The 13,539-nt window shown below is 34.8% G+C and overlaps 1 protein-coding gene across 1 annotated transcript in view; it reads right to left on the bottom strand.

The window, feature by feature from the left end:
- The window catches only part of ZPBP (zona pellucida binding protein), a 140,521-nt gene that overhangs the window by 113,060 nt on the left and 13,922 nt on the right, over nt 1-13,539 (bottom strand). The window contains exons 3-4 of the mRNA XM_055420215.2: nt 12,978-13,103; nt 5,957-6,106 (exon numbers count right to left, since the gene is read on the bottom strand). Coding sequence (XP_055276190.1) covers nt 5,957-6,106; nt 12,978-13,103 — 276 coding nt within the window. The remainder of the gene's footprint in view (nt 1-5,956; nt 6,107-12,977; nt 13,104-13,539) is intronic.

Genomic DNA, 13,539 nt, shown 5'->3' with positions numbered 1-13,539 from the left:
TGAGCATCTTTTCCCTAAATATTAGTGAAACGGATTTAGCCATCTAGAGAAGTGAGCTTGATTTGTCCCATCTGCTAGAAATCCAAATTTAAAGCAAACTCTTTTGAAGACAGAAGATTTTACATTGCTGTACCTGATTCATGGCTGAAATTTTGGAAGAGGAAGTATGAGGCCTCTGTGTTTGTCTGTTAATTCACAAAAGAAGCTATATTTAATTGACTTAAAGGAAATTAAGTGCTTATATAAATACTTAGACATATAAAGTAATGTGGCCAGAATGAATTTCAGGTTTAAATCATCTGGAAAGTATTCAGTACCAAACTGACATCTGATACTGAAGGTAGCTTAAGCTTATTGGTTTGATTAATATAGATTAACATGGACATAATACAGTCTCAGGAGTCATCAATGTTAAGCATAATATTTTTGTTGTAATTAGGCTTACTAGACTTTCGATCTCTTCAAAATCTGTCAGCAAGAAAAGTAACTTGGTGTGCAAAAATCTTTTAAGGAAAGTAAGATAAGTTTTCAGTAAATGAAGGCATGAGAATTTATGAAAAAGTATTGAAAGAGTTACACATGATCAGGATTTTCTAAGACTGGATTGAATTTAGTTGGGTAAATTGATTTTGTTGGGAGCAAGATAATATAAGGCTTGGACTAAATTTGTCTTTCTGTTAAGAAAATAAAGTTTTCTTGGAATGCCATTTCTGATAAGAGATTATGTGAGGTTCTTTGCTTTTAAGTGATTCTCCATTACTTTTGTTATCTCCTAGAACTCTGGTTAAGAAATAAGTATTGTCTCACAGTGACTGATGATTTTTGACCAACTGTTTTAAAACTTTTTTCACAAACTTCTCAATACAAGATTTTAATCAAAGTGGATAAAACTAATTAGATCTTCTAATTTTCTTGAATTTTTAAGACTGAAAGAATATGACCTCAGTCAATAATTTGAATCTACACAAAAAACAAGGTACCCAGTAAATTATGTAATTATAAAGACAGAATAAGTGCTTATTTCTACCTTTCCTCTACCGATTTAAAAAGCAATTGTATAAAAGAATTTCTGTATGATGTTGTCACTGGGACCAAACATAAATACAGATTTTCCAAAAGAAACAGAAAGGAAGTAGGTAGAAGCAAGGCTGTACTAGCTTAAGAAATGATTACAGATGGAAGCTTGGAAAAATAGGAACAATTTAAGAAAATAAAAATGATAAACAAGAAGACCAATGTAAAAAGTCTATAAGTATACACTTGTTCTAATTTCAGCTTCTCTGAGATAAACAAAATTATACAAAATCATAAATATAGAAATGTATTGTTAGTTTTGCAACATTTACAGAAATAATATTTATAATATACCACAAAAAGCCTGGAAAAGGAATGCATCTACTTAAGTTTAAGGTTTCTATATCTCACTAGAATTAAGTTAGTAAAGATATCAAGCTGATTCTGATAGGTTAAGATATATGTGGTAATCTCTAGAGAAATCAATAAGGAAATGACTCAAAATATATAGAGTAAAAATCACTAAAGTAATTAAAATGCTACATTAGAAAATATTCACTTAATTCACAAGATGTAATGAGAAATAGAGCAACACACAAGATAGGGAAATATAAAGTAAAATGATAAAGTATACCCAATTGTATAAATAAGATTAAATGTGAATGAATTAAATTATATAATCAAAAGGCAGAGACTGTGAATCTGGATTTAAAAACCAATGAATTTAGTGTCTTGAGAGTCCCTTGGACTGCAAGGAGATCCAACCAGTCCATTCTAAAGGAGATCAATCCTGGGTGTTCATTGGAAGGACTGATGCTAAGGCTGAAACTCCAATACTTTGGTCACCTCATGCGACGAGTTGACTCACTGGAAAAGACTGATGCTGGGAGGGATTGGGGGCAGGAGGAGAAGGCGATGACAGAGAATGAGATAGCTGGATGGCATCACCAACTCGATGGACAGGAGTTTGAGTGAACTCTGGGAGCTGGTGATGGACAGGGAGGCCTGGCGTGCTGTGATTCATGGGGTCGCAAAGAGTCAGACACAACTGAGCGAATGAACTGAACTGAACTGAACTTAGTGTCTACATGAGACACACATTGGATACAAAGATACAAATAGACTGAAAGCGAGGGAGTGGAAAATAGTACACCATATAAACAGCAATCATAAGAAAGTAGGAATGGCTAGTCAACTGTCAAGCAGAGTAAACTTTAGAACAAACAAAAAATGCTATCATAGATAAAAGGCAACATTTTTTTATGATTAAAAAAGACAACCTATCAGGAAGAGAGAACAATATAAACACCCACATCTAAGAACAAAGCACTAAAATGAAGCAAAAAAAAAATGATATAAATGATCAAAGAAATACACAATTCAAAATACTGCTCAGAGACTTCAATACCTCACTTACAATAATAAACAACATGCAGAAATCAACAAGGACAGACAACACTTAAATAATGCCCAAACCAAATATACATAAATGATATCTATAGAACCCTCCATCTAGTAGCTACAGAATATACATTCTTCCCAAGTGCTCATGGCACATTCTCAAGATAGAAGCTATTTTAAGGAACAAATCAAAATAAATTTTAAAGGACTGAAATAATACAAAGTATTTTCTTTGACTACAATATAAAAGAGTAATAGAAAAAAAACATGAAAAATTCACAAATGTGTGGAAATTAAAGAACATAATTCTAAGTAGCCAATGTGTCAAAGAAGAAATCAAAAGGGAAGTTAGAAAAAAAAAATCTGAAGGACTTCTCTGGTGGTCCTGTGGTTAAGAATCCAACTGCCAATGCAGGAACACACATTTGATCCCTAGTCTGGTAAGACTCCACATGCTGCAGGGCAACTAAGCCCATGTGCCACAACTACTGAGATCAAGCCCTAGAACCCATGTTCTGCAACAAGAGAAGCCACTGCAAGGAGAAACCCAACCACCGCAACTGGAAACTAGTCCCCACTCACCACAACTAGTAAAAGCCCGTGCACAGCAACGAAGATCCAACAAAGCCAAAAATAAATTAAAAATTTTTTAAAAATGCCTTGTAAAAATAAGTAATATATGTGTTTGCTCTTACTATAATTATACCTAAAAACACAGCATTATCTGGCACATAATAAATGCTCAGCAAATATTAGCTATCATTTTTCTTACTATAAATCAGCATTCATTTTAAGCACTGTTACATTTCTTAGCTTATGTGAATATACCCTTATGAGAGATTCCAAAGTATAGTTGCTACAAACTATATAAACTACATAAACTAACGTATCTATATCACCAGTTCAGGTCAGTCACTCAGTCGTGTCCGACTCTTTCCGACCCCATGGACAGTAGCACGCTGGGCTGCCCTGTCCATCAACAACTCCCAGAGCTCATTCAAACTCACGTCCATAAAGTCAGTGATGCCATCCAACCATCTCATCCTCTGTCATCCCCTTCTCCTGACTTCAATCTTTCCCAGCATCAGGGTCTTTTCCAGTGAGTGAGTTCTTTGCATCAGGTGGCCAAAGTATTGGAACTTCAGCTTCAGCATCAGTCCTTCCAATGAATATTCGGGACTGATTTCCTTCAGGATCGACAGGTTTGATCTCCTTACAGTCCAAGGGACTCTCAAGAGTCTTCTCCAACACCATAGTTCAAAAGCATCAGTTCTTTGGTGCTTAGCTTTCCTTGTGGTCTAACTCTCACATCCATACATGACCACTGGAAAAACCATAGCTTTGACTAGATGGACCTTTGTTGGCAAAGTAATGTCACTGCTTTTTAATATGCTGTCTAGGTTAGTCAAAACTTTTCTTCCAAGGTGCAAGCATCTTTTGATTTCATGGCTGCAGTCATCATCTGCAGTGATTTTGGAGCCCAAGAAAATAAAGTCGGTCACTGTTTCCACTGTTTCCCCATCTACTTGCCATGAAGTGATGGGACCAGATGCCATGATCTTAGTTTTCTGAATGTTGAATTTCAAGCCAACTTTTTCACTCTCCTCTTTCACTTTCATCAAGAGGCTCTTCAGTTCTTCACTTTCTGCCATAAGGGTGGTGTCATCTGCATATCTGAGGTTATTGATATTTCTACTGGCAATCTTGATTCCAGCTTATGATTCTTCCAGCCCAGGGTTTCACATGATGTACTCTGCATATAAGTTAAATAAGCAGGATGACAATATACAGCCTTGACGAATTCCTTTCCCGATTTGGAACCAGTCTGTTGTTCCATGTCTGGTTCCAACTGTTGCTTCTTGATCTGCATACAGATTTCTCAGGAGGCAGGTCAGATGGTCTGGTATTCCCAAATCTTGAAGAATTTTCCACAGTTTGCTGTGATCTACACAGTCAAAGGCTTTGGCATAATCAATAAAGCAGAAATAAGGGCTTTGGCGTAATCAATAAAGCAGAAATAGATGCTTTTCTGGAACTCTCTTGCTTTTTCTATGAATCAATGAATGTTAGCAATTTAATCTCTGGTTCCTCTGCTTTTTTAAATCCAGCTTGAACATCTGGAAGTTCACGGTTCACGTACTGTTGAAGCCTGGCTTTGAGAATTTTGAGCATTACTTTGCAAGCGTGTGATATGAGTGGATTTATGCAACAGTTTGAACATTCTTTGGCATTGCCCTTCTTTGGGACTGGAATGAAAACTGACCTTTTCCAGTCCTGTGGCCACTGCTGAGCTTTCCAAACTTTCTGGCATATTGAGTACAGCACTTTAACAGCATCATCTTTTAGGATTTGAAATAGCTCAACTGGAGCTATATCAAATCTACATCATATATTACAGAAAAAAACTCTAACAAAAATGAAGTGTGACTGATTATAAAGTTTAAACAAATTATCTGACTAACAAAGTTTATATAATTTGTCATGAAAATTATGTCTTTCTTTGGCTATATGGGATAGTGTTTTATAGTGACCAAAAAATGATCAAGAAGCTATTAATAATTCAGCCATTTGTTCTGTATCCCAGCTGTGAAAACAATGTTACATTAGTTTCCTACTTATTCCAACGGTATATTAACTTCTTAAGCTACATAATAGTCACTTAAAATAACACAAAAATATTATCTTACAGTTTCAGAGATCAGAAGTTCAAGGTGAGTCTTACAAGACTGAAATCAAGGTACATTTCAATTTGGAAGCTCCAGGGGGTTCCCATTTCTCTGCCACCTCTAGGATCTAGAGATCTGCTGCCTCCTTAGCTTGCAGCCCCTCTCTCCAGCCTCTCATTTCATCATATTTTCTTTTTTCTGCCTTTGGCGTTCTTGCATTCCTCTTTAAGGACTCTTGTGACTGCCCAGGGCCAGTCCAAGTAATTAAGGATGGTTTCTTGTCTCAAGATCTTCACTTAATTGTACGTATAAAACCTGCTACTATACGGTAACAGGTTTAGAAACTCTGAAGGTGAGACCAGGGCATCCTTGAGGACCATGACTGTCTCCATATGTAGGTCCCACCAATGAGAGGGAACCACCATTCAGGCTGTTCCCCTGGCCACTCCATTACTAACTCAGCTGTTCGGTCTCAGATATCAACAGATCCAGCTGTTTTCACAAAAGGGTTTTACACACAGTGACAACTCATGTTCTTGTTCAGGAGGATGGCAGTGAACCACCAAAAATGATACTCAGAATTTAAAAGCAGAACAGGCTACTGTATCACCCTCATACTCTGAAAACATGACTTCTCTACTATCCTGTTTTTATTCACTGTCTTAAATTAATCTGTAAAAGTCAACATTATCCTGAAGAAAAAAGATCTTCCCTTACCACTAACTCCTTACAAAACACTTTGCAAAATACAAGCAGGCATAAATTTTTCTTTAGGACTAAAAAATAACAAAAACCCTTTAAAACAAACTTGTTAAAATATGTAAATATTTGAAAACATTAAGAAATGTTAAACTAGAACTAAAACCTCTTCTTACCATATACAACATATTTCAGTTGGAGATTTTTAATGACTTCTTCCACAGTAGGTTTATACTCCAGAAAACATGTGTAAACACCACTCATGCTTTCCTCAAAGTTCTGGAATACAAGGCTTCCTGTGGAGGTGATTTGTGCAGTGCTGTTTTCTAATAAAACAAGAAGATACAGTGATCAATGGCTTAAATAACATGAGACTGAGATAAAGTAACGAGCTATTTTCTAAACAGAGAAAAGCCATCCAGATTTACCTGCTATACTTTAAAGAATTCGAGGGAACAGTCATTGTGTCTGGTGTTTCTTGACAGTAGGTGCCAAGATGTACTTCTGACCATCAGAATTTCACTAATCAGAGTTCATGAAGTATGTAAATGGTAAGAGGCTAAAAGTCACACATACATGATGTGCTCTAATCTGCCTGCTGCATTGAGATGGCATGATCAATGTCCATAAACATATAAAATAGTATATATTTATATATACTGTCAAGTAACTATATCTATACATATGCATATAAATATTTTATAGATGAGTTATGTTCTCAGTAAGCATACAAACTATATATTAAAGGGATGAAACACTGTATCCAAAACAAAGACTAACTCAATATAATCACTGACAACTAGGGATTGGTTGTCATTACATAGGTACTAGGCAAAAGCTGTATTACGACTCTAAGGGTTGCACAAGAAAGAAAACATAGGTTGGATAACTTCATGTCCAGAGTCACACAATCAGAACTGCTGTGCTACAAGTCAGAGCTGGATGTAAGATCCCTTGCAACTTCAACATTACTTAAAGTAGCAAATGGGAGAAAGTCATGTTAAAGAAGCCTGATTTAAAAGGATTAATTAAGACTTGGATTTGAGGTGTACCTTTCTCACAAACTGTAACTAAGGGATAATCACTTAATCTTTTTGAAGTCTAGTTCCTTCATCTGTACAACAAAGAATCATAAAATATGATAATATATCTCATAGAATTGTTTTTGTATAATAAATACAAGGAATACTAAAGTACTTGAAAAAGCTATGTCATTAAGCAATTACAGGCTGTTATTCTGAAAGTTCATAACCATGGTTCTGCAATAGAAAAATTATTAGACATTAAAATTCACTTACTTAATAATTTAATAAACCATTCATAAGAATTAAAAATATTATCTCAGTAAATAATTGCTCATTTTCTATTTTAAGAAAATAATTTATTGCCCATAACTGTCAAATTGAATTTATTTTGAAGCAATTACTTCAAATAAGACAAAAAATTAGTGTTATTATTATGCAATTTTCATCATTAATTTTTTCACTAACAATTTGTTGGGTTTCTAGACATGCAAAGCCTTGTTTCAGATACTGAAGGAGAAATGAATAGATGGATACACCTGCCCTCAAGTGCTCTACATAGAGCATGATGCCTTGAGAACTCCCATTTCTATATCCTGGATGAAGCTGGAAAATGTGACATAAATTTAGAATGCATTTCTATTGTATTGCCTATTTCTTCATTAATATCTTTTAATGAAAGTGTATGTATTTATCGTAACATGTTGTCTCGTTTTTGGGACAGATAAAAGGTTTTCAAGTGCCTGGTGTATTATATTTCAGCAAAGACTGATATATCATATCTTACGATAAAAGGTGCCCACAAGTTGTAAAGAAATTTTAGAATAACTGTTAGCAATGAGGCTATGTCTTCCCTGGCGTTAATTTGAAATAGAAATTTACCCAAACAGAAGCATCAATTAAAAAGAGTATTAATATATATGAGTGCCTACTACAACATTAAATATAATGACAACCAGAAAATCTAGTATCATACAATTTGTAAGAAAATATTCTCCGGCTACATTATTATTTTAAAACATTTAAAAGTAGCACACTTTGAAGAAATGCCCAGAGGATTTCACAGCCAGGAGAAGAATCCACTTAACAAATACCACTTACCAAACTGACTTTTAAATAACTAAGTTTAAATGGGATGCCAAGTGAAAACGCAATAACATATCACTATAAGAACTCATGTAACAACAGACAGTCAATAAATAATTGAACTAAACTCTGTACTTCTCTCCCTAGAATGTATCTTGATCATCTAAAAATTTAGAGTTGGATTCAATTTCTAGAAACCCATACCTCAGAGCTCTCTAAAATTACATGGCAGAATTTAAGCACAATTTCATTTTAGCTTACTCTTTCAAAAAACAGGTTTATACTTTTCCTTTCTGCTCAGATACGCAGAGTGAATATAAGAGCATCAACATCATATAACAATAAGGGAAAAGACAGACAAAGTGTTAACCAATGAACTCTCTTGAACCTGTCAAACCCCTCAGGCAGGTGGGGCCACCAATCACCTGAAATCCAGGAATGTACAGTGCCTACAGGAGAACCTGAACCCAAGCATTTGCTTCAAAACTGGCTGAAAGGCTTCAGTGAGTCGCTAAAAGCCAAGTGCTCACCAGTGTGTGCGTGTGAAACCTCTAAGATTCAGAGATGGGGGTGGGTAGAGGAAGTTGCACCCTTTTACAGGCTTTTACCTTCATGAAAATCTCTGGGTGTTCAAAAGGAAAATCAAGGGAACCCTGAGCAAGAGTCTCACAGGGTGCTGGCTGGAGGGGGTCCAGCAGCCCTGTCAAAACTCTACCCACATCCATTTCCCCTACTTCCAGGTAAGGAGCAATGTTTTAACCTACTATGGGAGAAGAAACAAAAGTCATTATCAAGAGCACTGAGGAAACATGTTGCCATTAGGGAAGGAAACAGGAAGGAAAAAAAAAAATCATCCTTGAGGCAGAGTCAGCAAGAAGTACCAGGCCAACACTAAAGCTGGATGGAGGATAGGATGAAGCACTTCTGAAAGCCATACCCACAAGATCAGGGATACCACACCTGTCTAAGGCTTAATCACAACACTAGAGATCCCCTCTCTCCCAACTGCCCATCACTAATAAGAGCCTAGCAACACAGTGAAATCAAGCTAAGAGAGTTATATCAAAGAGATTCTCTCTGAGGAAATAAAAAAAGAGAAATCAAAGCCAAAGATGAGATACTAGAGATAAAAAAAATTTTAGTAACCATGGCAGTAGCCAATATCAAAGTCAGACAATTCTTGACTAATAAAAACTCCTAATAGTAAGGTTTAATACTATTTTTTAAAGTATTCATCTCAAATATAACAATACTTATCTCAGTGTTAACTATCTTATTCAAAATGTCAAACTTTAACAAAAATTAAGAAGCATGCAGACAGGTTAAGAAATGACACATTTCCAAAACACCAAGCTATGACACAGATGTCAGACGTATCAGACAGTTTACTTAAAATAACTATGAAAGACGCATTAAATAATTTAATGGAAAATATAGAAAGCACGCAAGATCAGATAGGAGATTTCAGTAGAGATTGAAACTCTATGAAATAATCAAATGGAAATGTTGGAACTAAAACCAAAACAAACAAAAACTATTAAAAAAAAAGTAACACAGATGAAGTTTTCCTTCAATGGGCTCATAAAGAGGCTTGATATGGCTAAGGAAAGAAACAATGACTTGAAGTTAGGAGAAAAGAAATTTACCTAGCCAGAATCACAAAGAGAAAAATACCCACAATAAGAATGAATCCAAGAGTTACAAAACAATTTCAAGCAGTGTTCATAAGGGTGACAGAAACCTCAGAAAGAGAAGACAAACAGGAATGAGCAGAAGAAACACTGGAAAATAAAATGACTGAGTATTTAAAAATTAATGACAAACCAAAAAACAGATTCAAGAAGCTTACAGAACACAAAGCAGAATAATACAAATAACAACAACAAAAAAAATTCATTTAGTGTTTAAATCACTGAAGTGAAAAGAGAAAACCCTGAAATTAATCAGAAAAAAATGGCACGGTGCATACAGAGAGACAAGAACAAGTTTATACCAGCCTTTTCATAAGAAACCACGAACGCGAAAAGAATACAGAATGCCATCTTTGGAAGGCTGGAAAAAAACTGCCAGTCCAGAATTCTACAACCATCAAAAGAAAAAGATAAGCCAATTTAAGATATAATCAGAAATCAATGAAACTGAAAACAGAAAAATACCAGAGAAAAATTAAGTCAAAAGCTGGTCCCTTGAAGTGATTGATAAAACTGTTAAACCTGCAGCCAGAACGACCAAAATGAAGGAAAAGAGACACAATCAATGTCTGGAGTGAATAAGGGCATATCATAGAGATCCTGAATATATAAAAAGATAACAAGAAAATGTCATAGACGATGCACATTAATTTAACAAGTTGAAAAAAATCTAAGATGGACAAAATTCCTTGAAAGATACAAACTACAAAAAGTGACAAAATGGTGAGGGGGGAAATCCTAGTCCTACCTTTGTTAGATTACTATCTGTGAACTCTAAAGCCAGACTTCAAAGGCACATGCCTTCAAGAAAAGTACCCTGCTCTCTCAGTGCCTTCATCTTCCACATATAGAAGGGTGAAAATGGCTGTACTTACTGCAAAGAGCTATTGCGAAATTTAAATGACTAGTATATGTAAATTGCTTATAACAGTATCTGCTACATGGTGAAAGTATACCTGTTGATTATTTTTATAAAACTGAAAATAAAAACACTAAAATAAAAATACATTTGCAGAATATATCCATATATTTGTGTATGCACACATTCACGACATGTATGGATACACACGCAATAGATGTATGTATTTGTGTGTGTATTCATACATGTAGTAAATGCATAAAAAAAAGTTAAGGAATAATGTAAAAGTTTAGGACAGCATTTACCTGACAGGGGTTGGAGACTGAAGAATGGGATTTTCAAACATTAGAAGGTTCAACAGTCTTGAGAATGGTATACCTTGGCTTCTATTGTAAGATGTTGGTTTTATTATGCTTCATAATTTATACACAAACATATACATACATCTTATCCAGATTTGTATATATCAGATGCTTCATAATAAAAATATGAAAGTAGAGTAAGATGTCATCTACAATCTCATTTTTAAAAAACATAATAAGGATGCAATTACAGGGTAGAGCTCAACATACGTGTGTGTATGTGCTTCCATAGATTTGTGTGACCATTTAGAAAAGTGGGAAAGTCCACACACCAAAAAGAGTTAATTCATCAGAACAGTATTAGGACTGAAGTAAGAGATACAGGTCTCCTTGTAATAAATGTATTACTTTTCTAAACCAAAAATTTGGGAAGAGAGACAGAGACCAGGGGAGGTGTGGGAGTGGGCAGGGGCGAGAAAGAGAGCTGACCAAATCTAAGACTTGGTCCCTACACTTCACAACCATCTGAACAGTCTGGGTATTTCTCTCCAAAGGAATACTCAAGTACATAATTACATTGCAAGTTTCTTTGGGTCAACTGGAGAAGAACTCTCTTTGGAATATCCATAAAAATATAACAAGTACAGTGTAGTTTAACCTACGGTCCAAAAAGCTCTATTTTTCAGGCTTTAAGAAAAGCAGACATTTTCTAGGTCTTTCAACAATGACAGTGATAGGGCTGAGTTTTAAAGCCAGCAGACAGCAAACTGTGATATGACACTGCACTGAAAAACAAACTGTAATCATGCTGTCAGAATTCTAGAATTTCCTGCGAATAGTTTTTATAAATATAAAACCATTGCATCAATATGATTTTATCCTTACCTGGAAACAGCTACATTTTTTACATCTATTTTCCATTACGAAAGTGAGTAAAATAAAATATCCGTTCCGTTCCGTCGCTCAGTCGTGTCCGACTCTTTGTGACCCCGTGGACTGTAGCCTACCAGGCTTCTCTGTCCATGGGATTCTCCAGGCAAGAACACTGGAGTGGTTACCATCTCCTTCTCCAGGGGATCTTCCCGACCCAGGAATCGAACCCGGGTCTCCCGCATTGGAGGCAGACGCTTTAACCTCTGAGCCACCAGGGAAGCCCAAAATAAAATATCACTTCCAGTTAAAGGATTACAAATTCACTTACATTCTATACATTGCAATACAAACTGCAAGACCTCTCCTGGCTTCTTAGAGAAGAACAACTTTCACATCTCAATTTCCAAGTCAAAGGGGTAACAAATCACAAATCAGTAAGTCAAATGCCTCTTTTTTGAACTCACAGAGTTTTAATATAAAATATAAAATATACATAATATATATCTTTTTATTATATTATGTGCTTTCAGAGAGCAATAAAAGTAAAATCTGATTATATTTTCAGTATTGGATGCCTTTACACTTGGCCCATCTCATTGTTTTATATCAACTGCTCAACTTCTCAGAATTTCTGTTACCTAAGCAGATTCCTTCCTGTATTCTAGTACTACAGTCAGGCAGAGATTAAGTCTGCTCTTTGCATCTCCCACAAAGCTTATTAGCACAATGGCACCCACCAAGTAGTCACTAACTAAGAGCTGAATAATTCACTTTGAAATACTATGTAACCTAGAGAGTGGAGTAGCTCTTTAAACCTTGAGCTATTTTAGAATCAAGTTAATTTAAGTTAAATTCAAACATAATCCATATTGTTTGATCAGGATTTTGGTCAGAATGAAATAGAAGATAAGAAATATAAAATCATAACTACTAATAAAGTCTCAATTTGTCCCTATTTGGGGCTATATAAAGCAAAGACCAGAGTTTTAAATATAGAGCTCAAAGTACTCATTTGTACTTTTAACAAAAGCAAGAATCATTGTTTCTTCATACATACTTTGTTAACAAAAGTATAACAGGTAACCAAAATGATTTTATGAAGTTTATAATAAAAGGAACATTTTTTGAAACATGAATGCTTAGAGAATTCTCCAGTTTAATCATTTATTATGTCTCTATCTCAAATTAAGATCTATGAAAAATGGTCACACCATCTACATTTTTAGATTCTAACTCCAAGAACAAATCACAAGAAAAAGAAGTGAGCTACTAGATAAATGTATATGAGATAAAAATATTGTTTTTGTTCTGAGTGCATTTCATACATATCATTTTTAATTATGACAACTGAAACAGAGTCCCACCTGAAATGATTTTTCCTTTAGGCCCATGCCACTGGAATGATGGGTCTATCAGTTCAGAATTTCGTAGCCGCTGGGTTACACATAACACATGTGGACTCTTTTGATGGAGCATAACATATACTTTCACTGAAAATACAATAAAATACAATTAAATAATACAATTAAATGTCCCAGTAATATTTTATGTTCATTCATGTTCTATAATGGCTTACATTTTTGTAGTCTGGGCAACTTGTGTTCAGAAGGTTTCTTTGGATTATTGCTATTGCTTGGTAAGAATTAAATTTAACTGCATTCCAGTAACTAGCTTTCAAAAATATACACATATTTTATTTGTGTGTATGGGTATATCTTAATCTTAGCATAAATAATTGGCATTTTTATTCAGAGTTCATGTATACTTATTATACTCTCAGAAAATTATTTTAATTACAAAGTATTAAGATAATTATATATCACAACTTAACTTATTTTGCCAAGATACCAAATCTGAAAGAAACTTGACATGATAAATTTGTTTAGATTATAGGAATGATACATTATCCACAGTGATGTAACACAA

The sequence above is a fragment of the Moschus berezovskii genome, chromosome 3 (assembly GCF_049115385.1).
Source record: "Moschus berezovskii isolate FMDL1 chromosome 3, NW_MosBer_1.0, whole genome shotgun sequence".
NCBI lineage: Eukaryota > Metazoa > Chordata > Mammalia > Artiodactyla > Moschidae > Moschus > Moschus berezovskii.
Note: the sequence above shows the minus strand (reverse complement) of the source record. Positions and strands in the feature narration are given on the sequence as shown.